Source organism: Phaethon lepturus, unplaced genomic scaffold (assembly GCF_000687285.1).
Source record: "Phaethon lepturus isolate BGI_N335 unplaced genomic scaffold, ASM68728v1 scaffold35661, whole genome shotgun sequence".
In the NCBI taxonomy this organism is placed as follows: Eukaryota; Metazoa; Chordata; class Aves; order Phaethontiformes; family Phaethontidae; genus Phaethon; species Phaethon lepturus.
The window spans coordinates 1,882-29,013 of NW_010517578.1; the positions used below are offsets into that span (position 1 = coordinate 1,882).

The following is a 27,132-nucleotide window of genomic DNA, read 5'->3' on the forward strand; positions in this document are numbered from 1 at the left end:
TTAACATAAGAGGGAATGTACACAATTATAAAGCCATTCTTCCTGCTCGTTCAGTGGCATCACATGCTGAGAAACCTGTATACAAGAGAGAAAACAGAGGTGAAATAGCTGTTTATTGTAGAACTGCGTGTATGTTACCTAAAGTGCTATGTAAGCAAAATGAACTCTTTCAGTACTTATATCACTAAATGATGAACATTCAGCATCTATAATGACAGCTGGTATTCAAAACTTACTGTTAAATTTAACTGCATGACAGCAAAATAGCCGTAAGGGGCACTAAGCCTACAGCTTATACTGAATGAAGCCAAAATTAAAATTAATAAAACCCTTACAGGATCAGGCTATAGATACCTAAAGATGTTAAATGAGATTTCCTTTTTGCTTAGATTTTAAATTGGCTAAACAATAAAAATCTTACCATCATGGACTTTGGTGCCACTTCTACAGCAAAAACAGTAAGTCCCCTATTACTTAGGCAGTTCTTGCTCTGCTCATTGTTGACATGAATAATCACTTTGTTTTCAGACTGCAAGTGAAAAAATATGAAGGAACCTATTAGTCTTAATGGTCAAGTGTCTGTTCTTTATGTAACACCTACACATTCCTCTTACTTCCTCTGACTTTGCTATTTTACAAGATAGAAATGCTTAACTATGCTGATGTCTGTTCTCTTTGAAGAGTAAAAATTTCAAATGTACCTTAGCACCATCAGAGCCCAGATCCATTGTCAAACATAATATAAGACTCGTTGAAATAACTTAAGCACTTTTGAAGACGCAACTTGGGAACACGATTGAGTGAGAGGACTATTTGCCACAGAACATTACTGATGCTAACAGTTTACATAGCTTCAAAAGGTGACTGGGCAAATTTATACTAGAAAAATACATAAAGGGATTTTAAGTACAAATTAAATATTTCTCACTCAAGTAATCCTTGAACAGCAAATCACTAGGATGGCAATCCTTAAAAGTGTCACTGGATGCTTGCCCAATTTCTGTACTTGGAACATCCCCTACAGGCCATTTATGGAGACAGGATACAGACCCAGAAGAATCTTTATCTGTCATTTTATGGCCATTCTGATTTTCAAAAATCCTATCCCTCCAGTAAAAGGCCATTTCCTCAGGAGCTCATATTACATGTTCTTAAATTCTCACCAACCATGCAGGGATTCAGTGGAAACTAGGCTCCTAACGACTGAAGTTAAATGCCCAATGTAAGCAGTAGGAGCATCCTTCATATTCAGTTTCCTTTCATAATAAATGACCAGGATTCCTCACAAATCAAAGATACATCTCACAAAGGTGCTTGTAAGAGACACTCATTAAGATGCGACCTATCCCAATCTGCTGCACATGGTTTGTTTCAAACTTTCTTTTGAAAAAAACAGGTAGCCTTAATAGAGATTTAAAAAAATATTTGAGAAAATTAATGTAAGTATAATCACTTAAAAAACAGACGTTCTTGCTGTGCAAATGTTTCCAAGAAGAATCCAAGATACAAAACTGAAAGCTTGGGTAATGGAAAATTCATTAACCACCAGTCTATCCCAGGCAATACTCAGACACAAGACCTAAGGACATACTATACACCCTGCTATTCAGCTGTCTCTAGGCGTTAGGAAAGGTTTGATTCCTAGACAATGCTATCCAACATTCTCTCTGTATTGAGAAACTGAATAGAAACACGGTTACTTTACACAATCAGCCTTACGCAGCAAAGTAGCTACTATCAGACTGGTGAGGACTGACTGCCCAAAAAAGTTGTCTCTGGTGCTCACAGTACAAAGCATTTGTGGACAGCAGTGTAAATATGGTAATTCTTGAAATATGGTATTGTTGCAGAAACATAAACACTAGATTGTGTTAAGCTGCTTATGACTTTGATCTGTCTGTTCTGGAATCACTTTGGTGAAGCCCTCATTTCTCCATGGCAGTGAGATAAAGGGCAACAAAAGAATTATCTGTTTCCTAAGTATCTTCCTGAAACAGGAAGAAGGTCACAGAGATTCACCTAGCACAGAGGGTATATTATAGTAAGTCTGTTCTTTGGATGATAGGAAATGCCTCATTAACTATTTCTTTCAGCACACAAATAGGCAGACAATAGATTTGGTACTCCTTACTCCGAGAAATTTGAAGCTGTGTATATGCAAAGTCTTTTCATCTCCCCAGCTCGCACCCTGACTAGGGAGTGTTAAAAGACAGACACCTTTCTCTGCCCACTGATTAAATACATATGCAAGACTAAAACAGAATCCCTCAGGAACTAGCATATTTCCTTAATTTAATTACAGAAATAACAAAGAAACAATTATTTCTATTGAAATCATCAGTACAATAACTGAAGACTATAATCAGACTGCTTGCAGTGCAGGAAGCTTAGAAGAAGGAAGATGCATAAAATTGCATTTTTATGATTTCTTTCCAGACATTTACAATACAAAAAAGTCTCCAGCCTACAAATTCTAATGAGATTTTCAGGAAAGTGCAACTATTTGCTCTAACACAGAACAGTGGTATTTATGAAACCCAAATGGTATAAATGGCAGTAGTCAGTGATCAGACAGCATCCAGTTGCCTCAGTACAGACCTCATCTCCTTCTCTGACATATCCCCAAACATATAAATAACTCCAGTATATCTACCCTAAAGGGCGAAGTGCAGATCTAAACCCGTAGTTCCAAGGAGCCTCTGCATTCAGTCCTAATATTAGTCCACCGACCCACCCCCTTTTGCTTGTTTGTCCATTTAAAAATATACTTGTTGCTGTGATCTTTTAATATTTAAAGCATCTTAGGTTTAGCATCTTACTGCACTGTAGTTATTTACTCAGAGTTCCTGATATAAATGAAACTCCGAATGAACAGCACATTCATTACGATCTATGCAAAAAAATTCACAATCTCTGATTCTCACCAACCACTTTTGCTAGGATTTACAATTCTTAGCTTGGATTAGCAATAAAGTAGACTTGTAAGACTAGCCAGTTAACAATTAATCCATAATATGCTTCTAAAATACAATCAATGCAAATCACTGCTCTTTTACTTTCTTCCACACACTGAAAATGTTAAGTAGTATAAATGCTGTAGCCTTTGGTCCTTCTGTCATTGTATTTCCTGTTTTGAGTATTTGTTTTCTGGCATTATGAACATCTTATGTCTCCAATAATCATCAAAATATTGAAAAATTGGAATCTGAACACAAACAAATATTCAGATTCTATATGATAATTAAAACTGCTTGCCTCATTGTAGTAAGATGTCCCTTCCAACAGACTCTTTTGAAGTCTGAGTCATATGTCAAAAAGAGCTTTGCATCAGGCACTTTTTTTTTTTAGTGAATTACATACAGAAACTTGGTATCAGAAATATCAGAAAATGTAATTCTCAAAAATGATGCAAGGAGGGAGGAATAACAGACATTAACACAAAGTACCTTACAGAAGTGTCATGCCATACCTTATTTTCAATAACAGAAGTGATTCTCCTGCCCGCTTTGTAGGTATAGATAATTATGTTTTCACAGCCATCCATTACTTTGGCCTCTCCTTTATTAACAACGGACTTACAAATAGCCTTGTTTAGTTGCCAGCTCCCTGCCTCCAGATATATGGCTTTAATTCTGGGTTTGCATTTTTCTGCATAGATGTCAATGACAAAGGGGCATGCCTGCAATGGAGAAAATTAGTTTTATCATCACTTTATCTGTAGTTTTTCCCCCTCAGATTTTCATCCACAGCTCCTAAATATTTTCATATATGCTCCAAAGTAGAATTACGCAAATACAAGTATGTGACTGAATATTCAATATGCAAAACCTGAGAGCTGTGGCAATCTTTTAAACCAAATGAAAGCTCAGGACAAACAAACGTTTTTTCAGGCCAGTCACAGTACAGTCAATACACAGTTTGGTGCATTCAGCTCCAACATAGCAAACTCTTCCTTGGATAGCAAAACGTACAGGAATTAACATGAAGTATGAATGTATTTCTGAAATGTGTGTCTGAAACAAACGTGTCTCCTTTACCTGTCACACTCTTGCTATTTCTGCCACTTCACACAGATTTAAAATATCTGCAGTGTTGCATTAAGCACTCTGCTCTTACAGTATCTTGGCTAAGATTAGTACATGTAACAACCAGAAGTTTGCATTTTCTTAGACTCAGTAATAACAGTTTGGTTTATTTCAAACAGCTATTGGAATCCACTAGGATTTCTCAAGTTCTGTCTTTAATTGTTAGAGGGTCAATGCTGCTGCAATATCAATCTCTTAAATCATCTGAAATTGAGGAATTAAAGGGTTAAATTACAGACACAAGTTAAGTAGATGTACATTTTTAGATGAATGACTAAAGCGTTCGGAGAGCTACATTGTCCTTTGGAAAGCAAAGGCTATAGCTATAAACCACAGCTAGTATATGGCATAAAATACCTTTTTGAAATTTCTAACTTGATAAAAACCTCCCCCAAATCTTCTTTCTTAGAGGATAGCTCCCTCTTACGTCTGAAATGCAGAAAGACAGTTTGTAGTTGCTCTTAACCGTACTCGCAGGGAAAGGAGAAAGTGCTCATCATTTAAAAAAAAAAAAATCATTCACCATGATCTCAAGATTTTCACTGAGAGAAAACTGTTTCTCAATTATACTGAGTGTTTTTGGGTCTGCATATATTTGCTTCACATACGTATATTTTATATGGTGACTACACTGACCTGTTGTAGTTTAAAGAAACAATATAATCAGACTAAGATTTTTTAAAAATCAGCTTTTCTTGGGAATGAAACATAAATTATTAAATTATCTGCACATTTAATGTTTTCTTTAGTTTTTCATAATTTTTTTCTCTTCATTAAAGAGATCCTCTTTCTTTAGTGAGAATTATAAAGACTAACACTGATACTGTTTCCGTAAAAATAAAATAAATTTAAAAAAAAAAAATCTATACGCACACAGAAACATCAGAGAAATAATCCCTGGCCCTGTAAAGTAAGCAGTGTGCCATCCAAAGCCCCTTCATTAAAATGTTATGTTGAACACCTTCAGATACTCTTGTGAAAGGCAACAGTAACAGAAATAGCCATGCCTGAAAATTACAAGTTCTGAATCACAGGGGAAAAAAGTTATCTTATCTGCTTCTGTTGTGGCTTGGGCCAGGAAAGTGACTTTAAGCAGAGCAAGTCCTGCATTTTGTAGATTTGCTGACTGGTCACAATTTATCATCACTGTCTTGTTATCACTTCCCACCAGCAAGGTGCATGAATTCTTTCAGTAGGGAATAACCCAAAATTCTTTCCTCTTCAACCCCACAAAATACTGGCTTTCTCTAAAGCAAAAGGCAAATTTCCTCATTCAACAATGTCAGTGTTATCCTAAGAAACAGGATACCATGATGACTGAAAGACATAGTGTAACCCCTGTATTAACAGTGTTTGGACTGGATCACTGACCAACTGAAATCAATTTATGACAGACAGAAACAGTACTGCAGTTAAACATGTGCACCAAGCTGTATGTGAAGCAGTTATTTTTGCTATATGTCTATCATACCTCGGTCATTTCTAATGCTTTATTGTAGCCCAGAGACAATAAAGTGACCCAAAGGTCACTAGGATCCCCTTCACGGTCATTGGCTTCCATGAGATTCAAATCCATAAATCCTTGTCTTGTTAGTTCATTTTTTTTCATATCAAAATTCTCTGTTTAAAAAGAAATATAAGGTAGCACTTAAATGTCTGTTCTCTCTGCCAACACCCTTTATTCTTCCAAAGCCAAACTCTCACTTACATTAACCAGGTTTAAAAGATGGAGCCATCTTGCAGCCTCAGGCTCTCCAATACTATTTGGGAAAGAATGTCCTTGACCAGATACGTGCTCTTTGCAGAGCTTCCCTGTGGATTTTAGATAATGACTAGAAACAGCTGGCCCCTCCTATAACCCAAAAGAGGGTGAAATTTCAAAACAGCATGTTGGGTGGGGTTTTTTTTTTCTTTTTTACTAGCAGTATTTGTTGTGGTTGAGATTTGCAGACTGGGGTATATTAGGAATAGGAAATGAAAGTCTGCTGGGGCCAGCACCCTTAGTGCTTGAGGCCCTTGATATAGAAATGATTTACTTAGTTCCTAAAAAGCAGTAAAATGCCAGTAATCCTAACACCTCTCTCTTGATAGAATATCACAGATTGACCACTCTAATGTCAGCAAACACATAATTGAAATGTCCTTGTGTCAGAGATTTTTAAAAATGGTTTTCTCATCTTCATAACAATGCTAAATCTTTACTATATATTATTAAAAAGGGATTACCAATTTAATAAATCTATCTAAGGGTACAGATGCTATAATAAATGGCTTGAACTTTGGTGTCGAGATTTATGATATTCGCCTGAACCCTTCAGCTGATTAATGACCTGGTAAAACATTCACCATATCCTCTTCTTTCCTCTCTTACACACTGCACACACACATACACTCCTCCTACTCATGTTGAGAGCAGTGCAGAGAGGCATAACACTGACAAAGTCATAAAGTGTGGAAAAGCATATACAGGGATGAAGCAGATGAGAAATTCATTTATTGCAAAGTATTTTTGCATGAGCTTTCCATCATTTAGGAAAAGAGTCCAATATCTTAGAGTGTTTTGGGGAGAAATAGTTAACAGGACTCGCCAGATTTAAAATATTTTGGCCCAAATTAAGCAATATGTTGTAGCCTAAGAAAAGAATTATATCAAACATGACATGAGCTGATATATAATGATATGCCATACTAGCATTTCAGACATAAGTTGCCGAAAAACTACATTTCTTATAGAAACTTCTGATTTTCATACAGTGGCTTGTCCACTCACTTCAGATAAACTGCCAATGCTTTGAAACCACTGCTTTCATGCATTGTATTACTAGAGCAGTCTACAGCCCCTAGTGGTTGTATTCTTCCAGCCCTGTTATGAGGTAAACGTGTCCATCCTCAAGGCCTTTGCAAGCTTAATGCAATGCCGCAGAATTCCTTTTTTCTTCAAAATTGACATTTGTGACCTAACGCTGCTCGTGCAAGCTGGCAAGATGTCCAGTAACATTGATGCGATGTATCAGCAGACAGAAAACAAAGTACAGCTGGAAGAGTCTTAACTGTCTGTCAGCTTACTTGTCTCACTCATGGAAGTCTCAGAATCTCATGTCTGACATATAGCACAATATGGACAAACTGACACATCATATATGCACCTTCACAAGACAGATTTTTAATGAAAAACTGCTTACATCTTAAGAAAATATATAGTTGCAATAGGCATTTTCTAAACAATCACCATAAGCTCTAGATGCCATTTTTAAAGCACACTAATTAAATGTCCCTCTCAACACTTTGTGAGATATGAAAGCAGTATCAGCTTAATCTGCAGAGAGGAGATTGATTAAACAAACACCTGTTACAGCTTAGTTCACCATATGATCCTTCATTAGAAAACCTGTAGTTTTTGGCAGCTGTAAAATCTTTCACCTACAACACTTCACAATTAGCAGTGGGAGGAATTTTCTCAGCACAAGGTCAGGGGCACACAAAACAGAATGAAGCAAAACAAAGGACAAGAGGTTGGAAAAAGAAAAGAAAAACAGAGAGAGATGAGAATAGTATCTACACATGTTCTTGGTATAGGCTACAAAATGCTCAGTTCTTTTATGCTATATACATAGTAGGATGCTATAAACAACAGCTTACAAGTAGATTGATAGCCCTAATTAGTTATATCAAGCACAGCAACAAACTTACCCTTGCATACAGCCCACGCTTCCTCATCACATTTCTCACCACTAGTTCTCAGTTCAAAGAAATTGTATTCCTCCAAACTCAGAAGGCCATTTCCATCCAAATCAATTGTTTCAAATATATCCAATAAAGCAGCTCTAAAAGATGAAAAAGGCAGAACTATTTCCAAATACGTCTGTTTCCTTTACTGCCTCATAACATTGTTGATAACTATTCAGTCTATTTGAGAATATTTTGTACAAACAGTATTTTAGTAACATACAGCTTTTAAAAACTAGATGTTAGTGAGAGCACATACTTTTGCAATAGTTGCCATGCCTATTTGGGAATATGACTCACCGGAACTCTTTGCTCAGAGCCAGCTCTCCATCTTCACCTCTATACACCAGTTTTGCTTCTCCAGTAATTTGTGGTTTTACTTTCTTCAACCTACAGCCTGTTGTGAATGGGAGTAGCCAGTAAATGCCTGATCCAAGCTCCCCTTTCCATCCAAACATCTACTCTTAAAGGAAGACAGACAAGTTGGTAAGTTACTTCTCAAATTATACTTTTGTATAAATATTACTAGAAATAAAAGAAAAGTGATTAACTACTTGCAAACTCTGGTAATGCTAGGTTCTTTTCTTAAAGAAAATGTGTCTACAGCAAGATGCTGTGTGATACCATTTTAAAGATACAGAAACTAGTGACTCTCTTAGTTCTAACAGCAGTTAGAAAAACATACAGGACCAGAGATGAGGGGACAACAGTCATTACTAGAAGTGTCTAATAACAGTCCTATGATTTTCAGATTCGTAACACACTTAAACTTTGAAACAAAAGCTGCCAGAAGCAGGCTGACAAAACCCACCAAGTTTTTAATTTCCTGCCTGATTTATCAGCTTTGTTCAAACTAGCAACAAAATTTTCCTATTTAAAAAGTCACAAGTGACTTAAGGCTTAAGAAGCAGGCTGTGTTCCCTGTGGCTTGGAAGGGGGAAGTAACTGAATGCTGCCATTTTTCCTCCCTTATCTCTGCCATAGGATAAGAACATTCTGCGCACCATGAAGTTCAAAATCGTATAGATGGCAAGGAGAAAGAACATTAAGAGAAATTTTAATAAATTTACCTTTGAACTTTTGTTTTTGAAGGTGCAGAAATACAAGCGAGTTTCCACAGAGCATCTATACAGATAACCAGCAACTTGGCAATACTTGCCAACACACCACATAATAATATGGTCCTCACAGGAATTTCATTAAACTTCTACACAAGTGGCTTGCAATTCAGCCCATCCAAAGGGCAGAACTAAGACAGTATTACATCTTACCTTGCATAAGTTCTGTCAATTTTGAAAGGGAACATGCACAGAACAAGTGTTTCTTCTCTCCTCTAGTCTGATTAGGTACAGTTTCAATTCCTTCCAAACACATGGGAACTCACCCATCCAGCATTAACACATACACTAAAGATATAACTATTAAAACAGGAATACAACAAAAATATCTAACCTCTTTGTTTTGTTGTTCAGTAAAGCTCACAAGCTGTAGATTTTCTTGGGTTTCATTTTCCTTCAGAATATACAAAGCTGTATCCACTGGCAACCAGTGACAAAATTTTCCTTAAAAGAAAAACATTCCCAACACAAATGCTTAATAAATGCACAGAGATGTTTTTCTTTGAACCCTAAAGTAGATATTTCCATGGTATTTATAATATCGATCCCTGTTAATGTAAGATGGGTAAGGATCATTATATGCTATCAGGATTTCCTTCCTATTTAGGCCAATCAGATAAAATGTTCCAAGCCTTTTGATTCTCTTAGAGATAATGATTACTATTAATAGTTCTAATAATAAAACCTTTGGTAGTTAAGGAAGCTATTTTCATTGTTTTCTACCATTAGTACAACTTTATTATTTACTACTTTTCCTTATACTGAGGCTCCTAGATATTTGCAATTAAGGATGTTAGCAAAACTATATCATCTACTCTTCTCATGTTCTGTAAAATACTGGTAAACTCATCTTGACTGGAAACCCAGATTATGTGTAAAAGCTAGGATACCAAAAGATGTAAATCTCAGAAGTGTAAATTTCAATCATTTTTAAGATTTAAATAGCAAGAACCCCCTACATGGCATCATGTATGACTTGTTTTCCTTGGGTCGGATTGGAATGGAGGCCTCGTCTTACATATGTTCAATAGCTGCCACCTGAATCTCTAATTTCTTGTAACTGCTCAGTTCCTGAGGGCAATTTATCAATGAGTCATTAAGTGGTCTTCAAGTTAATCAGACCACAGCAAAACAATGAAAGACTTTCTATATACAGGACAATAATGTTGTGCAAAAGTAGAATTTTTTTTTTTACAAAAGGCAAGTAAGTACTCTTTTGGTTACACAGAATGTCTGGACAATCCTGCAGCATAACTATTCTAAGGCACAGTTTAAGAGGGTGCCACATGAAAAAAGAAAAGCACAACACTGAGACATTGTTACTCAAATCTGTTAGTATTGGACCACATTTCCTCACCATTAGAAGGCTGTTGATCAGCTTCCCATTTCAACCAGGTAGTAATTGGAAAAATCAATATTTTCTGTCAATTATTTGCAGTGAATTTTTTATTACCAACCTCAATCAGAATCAATTACCAGCCTGTAGCACAACAGCCAGTCCAGATGACTCTAAAACATCTTAGGGATCTAATGGCTCCTGTTTCACAGGATTAGAGAGGAAATAATCTGCTTCGGGAAAAAATTATTCCAACATGGCAACTAGATAAAGCTCCTTGGTAAATCACTGGAGAACAAAGCCAATAGCATTTAGAAAAAAGGAGCACAAAGGCTAGTCACAGGTGGCTCTAATGCTGGGCTTCACTCCTTTAAGATGAAAATTGAAATAGGCAAAGTAAGCTATAAATCCCTCAGACAACATTCATAATCAAAACATTAAAATAACATACTGCCAAAAAAAGCTATAACCTATTTTAAGTATTTACAAAAGTATTTGAGGTGGCGAATACAATATTCACTAAGTTTTGTATTGTTGTTTCCCACAAAGTACATTAACAACTTAAAGAGAGATTCTGCAAACAGTGCTAACATTTTAATTTTGTAATAAGAAAATTCACAAATCTATGGCCAAAAATAATCTAAGAGGTTGGCTGACTCAAGGGAGAAAGATAATGGGCTTAGCTGATCTTCACTGCCCAAGCAGTGAGCACAAAATGACTAAGCAGAAAATATGGTGTGACAAGTTAAGTTATATTTTTAATAGGACTCTGTCAGTGGTGAAAAGTATCGCAGTATCGCGAAGTACTGCGAGTGAGAAGGGGAGAGATGTATCAGCAGAAAATATTTTTTATAAAGGAAAATTCTCCAAAGAACTAAAAATACACTTACCTTCTACCTGACGAACATTTAAAGGCTTGATGGTGATACATACTGTAGACCTTTGAGGTATGTGCAACTTGTACTTGTGACTAATGATTTCACCATCTTCTTCTAAGTAGAAGCATCCTTTGGATTGTGCACGTTGCCATTCCTGCAAACCAAGCAAATATTATAAGTTGCCTTGATCTTTGATCAAGATTAAAGCACCTTCTCTGAAATATATTAATTTGATGATTTAATAAATCCTGCATAAAATACACCACAAGATACAGCACTGATCTTTTACTCCTTTTTTAAAATTAATTTTCTTAAATAGTCCTTTTTGTAGTCAATTTTTGCAGAAGGGTTAGTAACATTGCTTCACTTGTGAAAATACTTGAAAAACATACAGATTACCCCAATGCTCAAATAGCTGAAGTTAAATTTGAATTGCCATGAAGAATCAAACTGAACTCATTATATTCTCTTAACTGGGTGATTTAACACTGAAAGGCTGGAATTTTGCTATATTAGTTCATGCCAATGAAAAAAAGAATGGAATTGATTAGCTGAACAATGAGGAGTTATTTTCTCAGACAAGTCACAAACACAAGTACTGGTCAGATTAAATGGTGGTTCTTGACTTCTGTTAAAGCTACTGGAAAGACATAAACTGAAAAATGCTGTATTTCTGAATAATATGGTTCCTAGAGAAGCCGTGATTTTGCCAAGATGCTAAAATTGCTACATGCTTCAAATGTCTTTTTTTTTTTTAAACAGCAAGTCCCAATTTTCAATTTCAAATATAGTTTGAATGATTTTGCTTTAGCAAAATAAAAATAAAGTCCTTATAGACACATTGTATGCCTTGAGGAATGGAAGACATTCAGATGTCAAATCCATGTTTGCGTTCCCTGGTCTGGATTAAGTCCATGATTTCTAGTCATTTTCCAAGTAATGGAAGATAGTATTTCTGAGCAGACCCTAGCAGAAGGAATCTTTCCGTGTACTCAGCAGAGAGCTGTATCCAGGTGGCTATACCTGTGCGTAGTGTTCAGTGTAACAGTTAAGCTAACACACATTTGAGAAGAGAGCCTGTAAAAAATGGAGGTGTGCATGCAGCTGCCAGTAAGGAGGCTGGCTACTAACTCCAGCTAAGGCCAAACAGTCTTCATCAGAGTGCTACGTTTCATTTCTCCTTTTAAAGAATCAGTTCTATTTACAACGCATTCATGCTCAGTTGATGGTACTTTACAGTCAATGACCTAAAGGTGTCAGGCAAGAACTGGACTTTGCTAGTGTACATACACCCAGGATGCCAAGTAACACACTTGGTAACACATGCAGCTGTGATCCTAAATTTAGATTTCTCTATTCAGAACTCCACGTTTCTTAAGAATATAGATCACTCAGGGACTTACGGATTTAAGAGCCTTCAGTCCTGTACCACAGTTTTGCCACTGATTTCTGTGGGAACAGGATCAACTCCTCTATACTAAGCATTTCTCATTCAAACGTTACCAAATTCATCTTCACTATACTCCTTTCTGCTTTAAGAACTTTTTATAAATTAATCAAAACAAAAAGAGATGTACTTTGAGAAAACTCACCACCTGTATTGGCATAGAAGGACTGCAGAATCTAATACTATCTCACTTCATTTTCTGCCTCTGAATCACTCTTATAAGTTGCACCCAAATAGCACAAACTCAGCTATGAAAAGAATCTTCACACTACAGGAATAGAAATACATCATGTTCAAAATATCAATGTGGATAAATACTAAGAATTGCAAATTTTATCTACCTGGAAGCTCTCTTAATCTCAAATTACTTACTATTATGGTAAGACTACCCTGTCCCATCCAAGATGTTGATCTAAAGGCAACAGTTATTTCATCCTCAGTACACCGATAGTTTTGGTAGCATAATGCATCATACCAATTTTAGATGTCAAATTCAGCTATTTGTATTTGCATACAGTTGGCAATATGGAGTACTTTTAAGTACAAATATTATATACTTTGCAACTCACTTTCTGCTGTTCTCTGGAGCTTTGGGATTTTTAAAGAAAATTAAGACTTTGCTATGGAAGTTCTAAGAGACTTTAGAAAGTAAACACACTTCCTCAGAGCACAGGCTATCAAAAAGACAAAGATCAGTTAAGCTATCTAAAAAGAAAGTGGGACATCCAATCTGTGGTGGAAACTAATATCCAAGTCCCTCCTGTCCCATAATCTCCCATAATCTTTTCCAGTTAAGATAATATGTGGGATCCGGAACCTTTGACCTTTGTGGAAACCTATCTTCTCTGCCATCAGAGATGCAGAGGGAACAGCAGGCTGTTACAGAAACAATGACATCATCTCACCAGCTACAGCTACACTGCAAAATAAAAGGCAGCAAGAAGCAAGGTGAAGCATTCAACACCATCATCTATACTGTTTAGCTGTTGGCTTATTCTATGCCTCTGTTTCAGATGACTACAACTAGTGCTCTTCAAGAACATGTGTATGCAGTTTAAAGAATTTTTCAACTTCAGACACCACTTTCAAAAAGGAATATGGCTGTAACTGTCAATTTGACTTCCTGTGACCTACATGGTCAATATAATTCCATCAGGTTTTATAACCTTGCACACTCCATGCCATGACCTTCCCCACAGCTTGTAACACCTATTCTTGGTTGGGATGGAGAGACATAAGATTATGAATGGCATTGGAAAATACAATTTCTTAAACCCACAACACTACCACATGGATTCTAGGAAAAAAAGCAAGCCAAGTGCCATTTAAAGCAGACAAAATCTGCCCAAGAGGGTGCTAGGCCTAAGACTTGAGGGCGTGAAGCTGCCTATGATACTCAGTCCACAGAGTCAGAGATCAGTCCCTGGCCACCTTTTATGTAGTGGTGTAGACCTAATTAACAAGGCCACCTAAAAATTTTATACTGAACTTTATCCACAAGACTCCATTTCTAGTGATGGGCTAAGCAAAAGGGGTCCAATCACAAAGAATAGTTAGCAGAGAAGTGAAAAGAGACAAAACGTTACTGGGACTTAACGGTGAGGGTTAAACACTGAGCAACAGATAGGGTTCTCTCAGTCAAACAAGTAGATAATGGGAGTTGGTATTAACATTAGAGTCAATATAAATCAGTGCTAGAATCTGAATATGTAGCTTAGTTTTTTAAATCATTCTAGTACTATTCCATTCTCAGTAAACTATTTATTCCAATACTTGCATGACTCCTAACTTGTCTAAAGTCTATATGCAGTAAGTGGAGATATTTCCTTAAAACTTGACACAGCTGAGGTGACTGGTTGTGAGCTCACTTAGTCTCTAAGCTTAATATCTTACAAAACTGTTTGAAAAATTAATGACAGTTCAAAAAAGATCAAAGTCAAAGGGTCTGGTAATGAAGCAACATGGCTGTTCTTTGAGACATAAAAGTGCGTAATATAAGTTTCAACAGCAGTCCGAATGTGTTATAACTATTCAAAACAATACCGTGACAATTTTCATGTACAAAAATTACTTTAACAACCACGTCCTATTCCACTATGGCAGTGGTCTTCAAACCACCATCTCACAGATGGAGAGTAGCTTTGTCCCATTCGTTTACCTTCCATTTTTCTAGCTGTTATTTCAGAGGAAAGGCTATCTTTTTTGCAGTTTTGCATACAGATGGACATTGTTAAAACAGGGACATCAAACAGTCAAAGAAAGCAGTAAAAATATCTCAAGAAACAATGTGCAGGTTAAGATGTCAGCAACAGTAAGCAGAAGTTTGACAACATACTAAATGACAACATACATTGACAAATACTAAACTGTTATTCTTGCAGAGATCATAAGGTGGTGCTATATTCTCTGAATTATCCATGCCAAATTACAAACAGGTATGTAAATTTAGGAAACTAAAAGATAACTTTCTGGTTTGATTTTAGTATCTCACTTCAAAGCATAACAGCAGTTGTCAAATAATAGCTAACAGTGGGAAATGTTTGTATTAGAAATGTTAATCATGTAGAAATGTTAGGGACTACCTGCTGCTGCCAGTGCTGGTCACTGCCCAAATAATGCATTCCACTGCTATTACAATTTAAGTTATTATTGAAATTGTTGGCACACTCAGGCACAATTGCAAATAAAAAGCTGTGTTTGTAAGAGGAATTGCTCCTATGATTAAATCAAAGAATTTCAGTTCAATGCTTTGTCTTGTATAAACCTGTTCCATATGCACAGAAAGTCTTGCTAGTTCAGTTGCATGAGGCTACTTCACAGATATGAGTGTGAGCATATAGCTGTTTCTTTCAGGTAAAAGCCTTTTCTCAGGTATTTCTTTTGCTACCCACTGTGTGTACAGGTCTTTCATTCACTTCAGTTAGTGAATGCAAAGGTGAGAATCCTTAACAGGGATAATTTAGCTACCCAATGCAGAGAGAAGATTTTAGAACACGATACACTGCTTGCTTACTGTGTTGATGTCTTTCAATCTTGACTAAAACCGACACAAAGAATACTTTGCAGAAATTCAAGATCTCCATTAGCCATCTTTTAATTAACTGTGATTCAGCTACAGATGAAGCCAAACAGGTCAGCATGTTGTTGATGCACATCTGTAGCACTTGCATAACTGTCTTTCTTTTTTCTCCCCAAAGTTATTTACATGGCTTTGAACAATGTTACAAAACTCCACTAACAAAAAGAAAGCACATGAAAGAATATACTATGAATACGTTCCATGCTTTCTAATTTTTTTTTTAAATTTAGATGTTCATCGTGTTTTCACTTCCACTGTTTTCTTCTATCAGAAATGTAAAGTTGGCATTGGTCCACCTTCATGATGTCAACACTTTCTTACTGTCCCAAAAGGACATGTGAACAGGTGCAGAAAAAAAATATATATATTTCTGAATATAAGATAAATAAAAAGAATTTTTGGGTGCTAGATTCTGATCCGCACCACAAATGAATCACTGTGTATTCATTCATTGGTTTTGACAGAGTTTGTATTGTGCCCTTAATAGTTTAGGGTTAAAACAAAAAAAAGTAGTTCTACTTACACCTTTTCATATTTATTGACTGATTTCAGTTTTTGTATAATGCTAATCAATAGTAATCGATATCTGCAGCTGCTTTTTTTCAGTCAGTTCTTACTAGCTTGTACAATGGAAGAGGAATCCAATATTGGGAAACTGTGCGATGGTTTTATATACTACATATCAGTTTGAACAAGGTGAAATTGCAGGTTAAATTGCATGGAGGTCCAGATACCTAAACAGACTGCAAAAAATTCCTTTGAGATTATGTTTTTAAATTTTAATATAGAACAAATGTCACTGTATAGCAATGTCGAAGATATAAAGGACTTCAGAGTTCAATAACAAATACAGAGTTGTTATTTGAAACAAAAATGTAACTCATGAGAACAATCAGTTCAGTTTTCTAGCAGCAGTTATACTATGTGGTCATAACCATTTTTTCTCTTTTATACAGGAGTCTCAAGGTGCACATTTTTAATGTATCCTAGCAGTTTCCAGTTAATGTTTTATATTTTTACAGCTATTATTTTCTGTTGAAAGAAAACTAGTAAAGGTTCAGTCAAGAAAGGGAAAACAAAGGAAGAAGATCAATATTAACACTCTACAAATATTGACTTAGCAAAGTGACTTTGTTGTCTTTCTCCCACAGGAATTTATATTGAATGAGTGATTTATTTAAAAGAAAATACTGATAGAACATATTAGTCTAACTAAAAATCAATATTTTCAGGCTACAGCGTATATTTACAAAGTAATGCCCAACAAACTGAATATGCTTACAGATCTGTTATTTATTTCCAATTACCTTTCATATAAAGGTTTATGATACACAATCTTTCAGACTACTTAAGCATTTAAGGTTCTTGCCAACCTAATAAATTATTAAATTTTAAATTTCTCAAAAAGTCATTAAACGTTTTATCCAACAGTGGTTTCATTTATAAAAAACACACTTTGTTCTATTAAACCTTCACACCTGAAAAATTATTTTCAATAACGAGATGTCAGCAAAACCAACAGTATATAAAAATGTTAATAATAATATGCATCAAGAAACCTCTCGGTAGTTTATATCTGCCCTTGACAAACTATTAATAAAACATAAGCTAAAAATCAGAGAAAAACGGTTTCTTATTTAAAATGCAATAACATATGTGCCTAGAGGAAAACAGCATAATTTCAATAGGACTAGCTTACATGATACCTTCATTGTGTCTGGCTCAATTAGCTTTGTGTTTCTGTTGCTACTGGCACCCATGCTGATAGTGGTAGAAATGGATGCTTTGCAACTTTGAGCTGACGAGGGTCTTGAAGGAGTTCTGCTATCACCTATAGACATAGATACTTAGTTACAATTACATTATTTCATTTATAGGCACACAGAGAAAAACTGTATGACAAGAACTTCAATCTGATAAGCTGACTTCCCTTATAATTATGTAACATTTAATAATTCATTAGCCAAACATCTTTACTTCCCTGACTGTACATCCCAGGTGAATGGGCATACGAATGGCAGAATCTTGGAACCAAATCTGCCTGAAGGACAAGAAATTGTTACCACATAATTCCATTTACTTTTGAATCAAGGTAAATCTGTCTTAAGTGGATAGGTTTAACCTGCTTCTAATTTAAAGTTATTTCTTTTCATGACAATGTCATTTCCCTGCCAGATAGCACATCACTTATGCACAGCTGCCCAGTGCAATCTCCTCCAAGCCTTTACTTTCTGGTTCCTTACATTGGGGCAACTCTGCTAGTATGACTGTTGATTTAGCTACATAAACTCAGTCTTCATCACTGTTCTGTGACCTCTGCGCCTCTTCAGTATTGCCTAGAATTGAAGCAAGTTAAAGTAAACAGCGGACACTACATGCAAGTATTTCATACATGGTACCTTGGCAGTCTGTTAGCCTGTGGTCTTTTTCCAGGTTGGGAAGGTTTTTAAGTATCTTTGTAACTTCAGGAAGAACATTAAACTCTCATATTGATTGTGCTTGAAAAGTAGCCTTGATAATTGAAACAAACAGACTGCTTATTGATAAATGTTTAAGGTTTCATCTCTGATCTGGGAAGGAAATAAATTACTTCCTATATTGCAACATCTGAGCATTCATTTTCTCTCTTCCCTCTGGACTGTGTCACAAGAGAGTCAACAAAATGCACTCTTAGGAATTCGAGAGCTTCAGATCATGGATGCAGCCGAAGTCTATTTGAAATGGGGGTCAGATATCCTACTGAAACATTTATGCAATTGCTACAGTAGAAATGAGTATTAGTCAATAACATCCTCACTAATCTGAGAAAAAATAAACAAATACTCAGCTGTTCATTGACCCAGAGCATGATCTCCAACAGAATGAAAACTCCCAATATGAAATACAAATACCTCTTGGTGCTACTTTGTGATCAGTTTTCCTCGAGACTCTTGGTGGTACTTTTGACACTGGCAGTGTGATCCCTTCAGAGGAAGTTTCAGCTTGACTTCCAAACTGCTGTTGTCTCAATCGACTATCAACTTCCAGTTTCTCTCTTGCAGTCTTGCAGCATTTCTCACTGGTTGTCATGTATAAGTCACAAAACTTGAGATGAAGATTAAAATGTAATATTAGCAAGGAAAGGACAGGTCAACACATGTAATGCATTTTTTCTTAAAGCTCAATATTAATATTAATTTTCATGAATCAGAGTGACCACTCAAGTGACACAGTAAAATGGAGCCAGGAGGTCCAAATACTGAAAGAAAATTAAGTGCAACTTTCAACCCAAGGGGTGATTTATATTTATTTCTAGATATTTGAAGACTGATTTTTTTTTTTTATGTGTGATTTTTAATAGTGGATTGTTTTTCCTCCTATGAAACTATATTTGCGTACAAAACTTTGTGGACTGTTTGTTCGGTTGAAAACTTAGTTATTGCTTCAAGATGATGTCAGAAAAACTGATAAGATGTTGCATCTTCAAAATTAGATGTTCAGCATATCCTGTAATGTGCCCCAGAAAAGAAATTAGGAAATGTCACAGGCATAGCAACTCTCACTGATTAGCTAAGTTTGCTGTCAATTGTCATCTTTATCCTGCCATTCCCTTAACTCTTATCTTCACACATGCTATTAAGTTTTGCGCTAATACATGAAGTTGACTTGTAGCAAGTGACCTTTTCAAGGATAATAGCCAGGGCAGTGTGTTGTGAGATACAGTGTAGGAAACAGAAATATATACCAGCCCATGTTCCAGTACACAGTTAGAGGGGGCTGGGGTAAGGTCATCAATGGACCAACACATGAAGATGCTATGTGTTGCATTTGATAATGCCAATACTGTCAATAACATCAAGCCAGTAACACAAGAACAAATAATATCACTCTGTTTGCCATACCTTGTTGTAGTCAAGTTTGTCACTGCAGTTAAAATCAGCTTGTTTAATAATGGCACTCACTTCATCCCGAGTCATTTTTTCGCCTCTCTGCAATGAAAAATAACTCTGTTTGGGCTCCTAACCAAGCATGCTGTTCACCTACAGCGCACATTTAATAAAAACTCAAAGATTCTTTTACTGTCCTCTCAGGGAATCTTATCTTGCAAATAGATTTAAATGGATTTTGATTTGAATCATCAAAATAGAGGTCAACATTGTAAAAAATTACATCCCTACAATGCTACTAAATACTGAACAGATGAATTGCATCAGTTTATGCCATTTTGTGGTGTCACCTACCATGCATGACGGTTGCATCAATTTCAGAAAAATCTTCCATTAAGTGGGGAATCCCAACTCTCAGTCGTTTTTACTTACACTGTAGGCTGCCAACAACCAAAAACTAACTTTGCAACAGTTAGTTTCACTTGTTTACATGAGCTATCCTATTATCCCTACAGCGGGCCAATCTACCTCTGCAGTTTAGTTCACTGGAAGGATTACTCCAGGCACGAATTTGCCACGCATCTCTCTGTACCTGGAATCATTAGTGTGAAGCCCAAGCAATTTCTCCCCTTTTGGAGCCAAGTCTGAACTGCATGTCAGAACACCATCTCGAGTGCCCCACTTGCAATGTGGGCATAAGGTACATCTCTCAGGAAGAAAGTATGTCTTTCAGCAATTCCCTCTACAGATGCACAGGGCTCTTAGCAATGACAGAGCAAGATATGATTGCTGCACAGAAATCTGCTTCATACCATTTTTCAGCTATAAATGCATGGTGTAAACTTTAGACTGAAAACTAAGGTGAACTTCATTGTTGGTAAACATGTGATGTGCACATATGGTCCCAGAGCCATCGTGGATTGCAACAAATCAAATCCAGATCCTCCCCTCTTTGAGCAGCACTAGTTGCTACTGCAGGTACATCTAGCAAGTTCTTCAGTCTGGGTCTGTATAATGCAATGCCCTGACTTTATGTAACAGTACCGTTTATAGCTCTTCATGGCACAACTACAGTAGCACTCAACATCTGTTACTTCTATCTTCTGTTATATAAAGACTATTTCCGTACCATTGCAACCGTATTTTCATGTAAAATGAGGATTGAAGGTTCTGCCACAACGTTTGCAGTAAACAAGTAATTTTTATTGTGTCAACCACAACAAATACAGTAGGTAAAATGTTCAGTCCTTCTATCCCAGTTTGCTCTCCTCTGCATTTCCTTAAAGTTGTTTTATTCTCACTTTTGAGCACTCTACTAGAATTCTACTACTAGTCCATTTTTAATTGTCACTGCTCCCTAGTGTTTGTGCTGTGCAGGATGATTGGCTTTCACAGTGCAGGAAGTTTTTTGGCTGTACAAAGCAAAAAAATTGACAGAACAGAGAAAGAAAATCATTGTACTCATCTATGATGTACATCCATGCAGTTTAAAGTCAGAGCATCAGCTCTATACCAACTTGGATGACTGTTTTGTTTCAGGGGGTTTGCTTGCTTGCTTTGCAGATCCTCAGAGGACCTGCATTTTAATCTTGTCAACACTCATCACTCTAACATACTCTTGCTAATGTTTTCTTTCGAGTTCCATCTCCTACAATCTCATAATATCATAAAAACCTCAGCTGCTATTTTTTTTTAAATTCTTTTCTATCCTTTCAGATGAAGCCTTAAAATATGGTGGCAGTTCAGCAGCTAAATAAGAAGTTGCAGATATTTTTTAAATGTCATCATTTTAAGCCATATCAATGATGTGTACAGGTAAGCCTTATGACATTTGCATACTTTGGGTTAATAACACATAATCTCTAACCAAAGTATTGACCTACCCTAGCACAGCTTATCTTAAGACCCCAATGAACTAAACATAAGAGCCAGTGAAATTGCTGTCAAGAGAGAACATCATAGCTGTGATAAAACTAAAACACCAATGATGATATTTTGGATATTATGGATAAACGTTGTATTTTAACTTTGTATCTGAACACACATAGACAACTTGTGAGGGGAGAACAGCAAGGGTATGTCATTAACTCTCTTGGTAGAAATTCGTAACCCCAAAGGGCTGCAGAGGGGCCCTGTAGAGAATAGAGAGATTTGCACTAACTGAACCAAGGGAGAGACACGTGCTTCCCCTTCTGTTGCTCCACTGCAGTACAGATAGTGTTTCAACAAAACATTCTTTGAAAGTATTAAAAATATTTTCTCTGCCAGCTTCCACCTTCAAGGCACGATTGCCGAAAGAGACTGACAAGTTATCAATTGCAAGACTATAAGGGGGAAAAAATGGAAGAAAGATTATCAATAACCACAGAAAACTAGACATAAAATTGAAAAAAAAAATACACAAATCAGTTATCATGTGGCTTTTACACATTCAGAATAATTTCCAAAATCTCTACTGATGTTTAAAGATGGATAATTAAGTTTCTACTGATACTTACTGTTGTAAGAATTTTGTAAAGTTCATCATGCAATATATATCCAGTGTTATCGGTGTCTATTTTTCCAAATGCTTCGAGCAACTCAGTTTTTGTAGCTGGTTTTTCTTTTTTTAAAATAGTACAAAAATCATCAAAATTCAGTGTAGTCGTTTGTGAAGTCCAATATTTATTAACCGTCTTCTGAGATGGATTTCTTCCAGCCTGTTGAAGTACTAAACAATAAAACACAATATTAAATATATATATTCCAGCTGTCAGCAAAGGACTTTTCTCAAAACATCCTTTAATCACTTTTCATGTTCAGACTCTTTTTTTTTTTTTTAAGCCAAATCAACCCAAGGGAAAAGCAGGTCTGAAGGACAATTTTGCTTATAGTCTCAATCCTCTACTGATACAGACTGATTGTGACCTTCCCCAGCCTTGAGTTCTGCGGTTCGTACCAGAGAGGTTCAAGCAGCCTGAAGGGCAGATGAGCTCACTCACATACTCTTTTGAAAGGAGTCATGAAACAGGCAGTGCCTGGCATCCTAGATCATCCCTCACTAACTATAATCCAGCACAGAGATGACATATGCCGCACTGCATATGCAATCACACCCACTTTCTTCTACAGAAAAGTCACAGACTGCTCTCTGGTTTCTAACACAGCAATATCACAGGTAATATTTTGCTTAAAGGCTCACATCTGCAGCCTCCACTTACTCATGTGCACTGTTCTACTAAACTCAATGGGAGTTTGAACTCTCCCTTAATCATTAAAATCAAATCATTAATCATTAATTAAGCAAAATATCCATGAATTCAAAGACAGTCTCCTCAAGTGACAAGTGTAAAATTCAGCCCAATGTCTGTATCCCCCACCTTAATATCAAGCACCTACTATTTGTAAGCTTGTACATTATTAGATCCTATTTCTACCAAGATCTACACAAGTCTTTCCATTTACTTAGCAAAGAACTGAGATCTACGGTAGAATAGATCTTGAACAATCTTTCATGTCACTTCTATACATTGGAACTTATCAATTCAAATTATGCAACATCAGTTCCAAATGTAAAGGAAATATGATACCAACAGACATACATTGCTATGGCCAACAGCCAATACCATACATGCAACTAGTCCTACTGCTTCTACACCTGCCATTCTTCAAAATTAATTTGCTGGATCTAGTTACCTTCTTAGAAGTCTTTACTGAAAACATCCTTTCATCAGTTTCCAGTGTGAAGAAGGTATTATGTTAAATTGAAATTAAATTCAAATGCAGTCTATCTGAAGCTGGAAAGATGCTTTTATATCTTCCATATAAAGTTTTTTAGAAAAATACAAGAGATCCTTCATCTCTAGCTAGGCTGGCAGCTTGATTTTTAGCCAGCTGACCAGTGACCAAGTATACCAGCTGAGAGCAGTTCAGCAGCATCTGTGAAACGAGGTGGTGGCATCATTACAATTCTCAGCAGGCAACCATGTCACCATAAAAACAAACAAACAAACAAAACCAGACACCTTTGTTGCTAATCTCCGACTGAATGCCAAGGACTAAATAAAGATTTCTGCCCTGTCCCCTCTACAAGCAGCGTGAGGAGAATACAGCAAAGCTTACATCTTTACCCATGCAACGCTTGGGCACATAGCAATTGTTCAAGGACTTCAGTGACAAGGTCAGCCAAGGAAGGGCAGTTACTTTGTGTTTGTTTACATGGACAGCCGAGTTCCCTGGAATGTCAACACAGCACAATATTCACTTACATTTAACAGAATATCCTTCAAATATACAATTCTATATTTTTATATATCCAGGGAGATCAGACCTTGCCATAGCCTACATGCCTCCCGCATTTCTATTTTTGAAAGTTCAATTAGACTGCATGTTTTTATTTATACTTCTTTACAGATTGATTCTGCTAAATACCTTAAGTAATAGTACAACACAGGAAATGAAGCTACTGCCTATAAATAAGTAAAATTCCTACAAATATAATTTTGTAGGGCCAATCTCTAAGTGAATATTTGACCGTTTATAATATTAGCCAAACGTCATGTAGCAATAGATGCTTAAACACTGGCCCCTCTCATTTGATAAATGCCAGAATTTACTTAAGATGCAACATAAGACTATAATAACTTTCAATGTTTACAAGTTTTAAAAGATGTTCTTAAAGATCTCTGAACAGACTGGTAGGCTGAGCTACTAACTGCCCTTAGAGAGCTGACCTTGAAACCAAAATGCACAAACACTGCTACTTAGCAAACTGGCTTATGGATAGAGATGAAAGCCAAAGCATCTATAAAAGAGATGACATGTGTTCGCACCACTCCTATCTTAAAATCCAGATTATCCAAAATCTTCATTAGGATGTTATAAAAGCACTTTTATTACAGCTGAGAAAGCCTGGATAACACTAAGTCACATGCTGAAAGAATGCGCTTGCTAATGGGTAGAACTTCATGTACTGATACAGGGAAAGAAGCTAAAATCAGTGCACCAGTGAAGCACACTCAGCTTTTCTAGTGGTGGATTCCACGTGGACATCTCATGTATTTTAGGCACAGGCAATGCAGCCATTAGTGAGAAATATATTTCTTCACATATGCAGACAAAAATAAGGTCCCTAGAGTTATAACTAAATTATTTGATAGCACAGCATGTTTTTGCCTTCAGCTGTTGTTTGTTTTTTTTATTACAAACAACTGCAATACCATAGTACACATATCTTTTGCTGGCATCATAATCCATGAATCTTGAGAGAGCAACCTGTAATACCACCAATCCCAAGTGCATTCTGAGCTATACTCTAAAACCCACAAAATAGAAAACATTACTTTTTCAATTATACATTTTGATTATTTTTATCTAACTGAAGGTTTATGTTCTCATGCTTGCTCTGTTAACCATGTGAACTGGAAACATTTGTTCCATTAAAGCAAGCTAAGATTTTCACATAATCACAAAACTCCAGGTAAAAAAAGAGGACTGAAAGACGCTTTCACAGGTTCCCTAAGACAATCCTTGCTATTACATGCAACCACGAAACCATACAACTTTTTTACGAAAGGACAAAAATGCTCTAAGAAAAAAAAAAGGGGGGGGGAAACACCCCCACAAAAAAACACCCCCCCCAAAAAACAAACCCCAAGCATGGGAAGGCATAGTACACAATCCTACAACTCCAAGAGATGGCGAAGTTGATATTATATTTGCTTGAGAAATTTTATCTGGGATAGTGAAACCTATTCCACAACTAAAACAGGTTATTACTCAGTCTTGTCTTATCTTCTTCCTTATCTTACTCAGCCACTAAGATACATTATAAAGTACTCTATTTCCAATACACAGTCCTAACTACCATTTTTCAGGTAAACTTTTGTAACTCTCCTAATAATTCCATGCAAGGAGCTTTTTGAAATTCCACAGGTTTTCAAAACAAATTTTATTAAGCTTCACAGCTTTCGGTATCTACTGACAGCTGAAGCATTCAGAGATATCTCTTTTTCCTGTTGTATCGCTGACAGCAATACCACTTATACACAAATATAATACAGAAGAAAAAAATGAAAATTTTTATTTTAGCCTATGGGAACACTGTAATTCAGTAGGAGTTCAAATTGGAGTAAGAATTCTTATGAAACACCAGTGTTCAAAACAGTCCTTCCGATCACATAAAGTTGGTAAAGGCAGTATTGTCACCTATTATTTTAGGGGTAAATTACCATATCCATGCCTCCAGTAACAACCTCGCCTATGAGTCTGCAAACCTCTGTGTCAATTAATGCCAGTTATCATGGAGTTTCTCTGTGCCAAGGCAATTGCCCACTATAAACTGAACTGAGACTAACTCACTTAATTGTTTGTCAGGGATAGGAAAAAATTTGCAGAAATGTCACAATCAAAAAGAAGTACCTAGGCCCACCTCAAGTAAGCAACAATGCTACCCATCAAATTTAGTGTTGTTCAACAACTCACTTAGGTGCCCTGTAAGCTGTCAGCCGGTATTGACTTTTGCCCATTCATACTGGTGATTTACAGATAAAAAGCTCTGTACACTATTCCCACTTCCACAAGTCATCCAGCACCTAGCAACAAAGATTAAGGATTTGAGGAAAATGGAGAACATTGAGGAATGGTAGTTTCTATAAACTTCGAAAAATCACTATGTGACATATTTTATAGCAGGTAAATGATGAAAATGTCTTCAAAGATACAGCTGCCAACACTGGAAATATGAACCCTATCTAAAATTACTGTAAACTCCTTAAAACAGTTACTGAGTTTATGCATTGGGATACTCTCACTACCGAATTGCTGACTGCTGTTTGTAAACTACCCACTGCAATCACCACACACAATAGTTATGGGGAACAAAATACCTAATCATTACCTAAACTGAGTTGTTCTTTTGACTTAATATTTTCTAAACTGCTTTTTAAAACAGTTAGATAAGCTGCTCGGCAATTCATGTAAAAGATGGCTTCTTCTGCATGCTGGGACTTCTTCGCCCGGGAACTTTCTGAGCGTGTGAGTTTCTGAACGGAGAGGGACATGTTACTCTCAGGACTGCTCGCCATTCTGTGAAGAATACAATTAGTTAGAATTTGTTATTCTCTTGCCTGTTTAATAATGTCTCTGCTTTGTTCTCTGAAACACAGACTAGCACAAATTATCCTAAGATCTAGGTCATATGTTTTCCATTCTCTAAATCTGGGATGGGAATACTTACCTACGCTTGTGGGTAAGCACCACAAGATCTGCAAAAAAAATTAGCTTGAGCTCTACTTATTGTTCACAATTTATTCTTTCTTGGCAGTAAAAAGTTTCATTTTATTGTATTTTATTTTAATTTCAGACATTTGATCTCACAATGATCGTATAGCTATGTTATTTGAAAGCATAAAAACAAATTTTCAAGTTATCTGCGATACAAACAATAGCTATCCATGTTTAGAAATAAATCACTAGGACTTGTCCTTACTAGACATGTCCACTAGCATTTCTACTCTTGCCACTTTAGCAAAATTCTCCCAATGACACAAATAATGAGAGAATTTGTACAGAAGTGCACTTGTTGGTTCTGATGACTTCACTACCACTGTCTATGCCT

At 36.3% G+C, this 27,132-nt stretch overlaps 1 protein-coding gene across 1 annotated transcript; it reads right to left on the minus strand.

Moving 5' to 3' along the window:
- On the minus strand, positions 1-26,599 carry EFCAB7 (EF-hand calcium binding domain 7). Its single transcript, XM_010296447.1, has 13 exons — positions 26,413-26,599; positions 22,034-22,245; positions 19,551-19,637; positions 18,561-18,753; positions 17,376-17,500; positions 11,156-11,297; positions 9,264-9,373; positions 8,112-8,269; positions 7,776-7,909; positions 5,557-5,705; positions 3,470-3,679; positions 422-529; positions 1-75 (listed from the first exon to the last, which is right to left on the minus strand). Exons 1-13 carry the CDS (start codon positions 26,597-26,599, stop codon positions 1-3), a joined length of 1,890 nt encoding a protein of 629 aa, XP_010294749.1.
- Between the last annotated feature and the right edge of the window lie 533 nt (positions 26,600-27,132).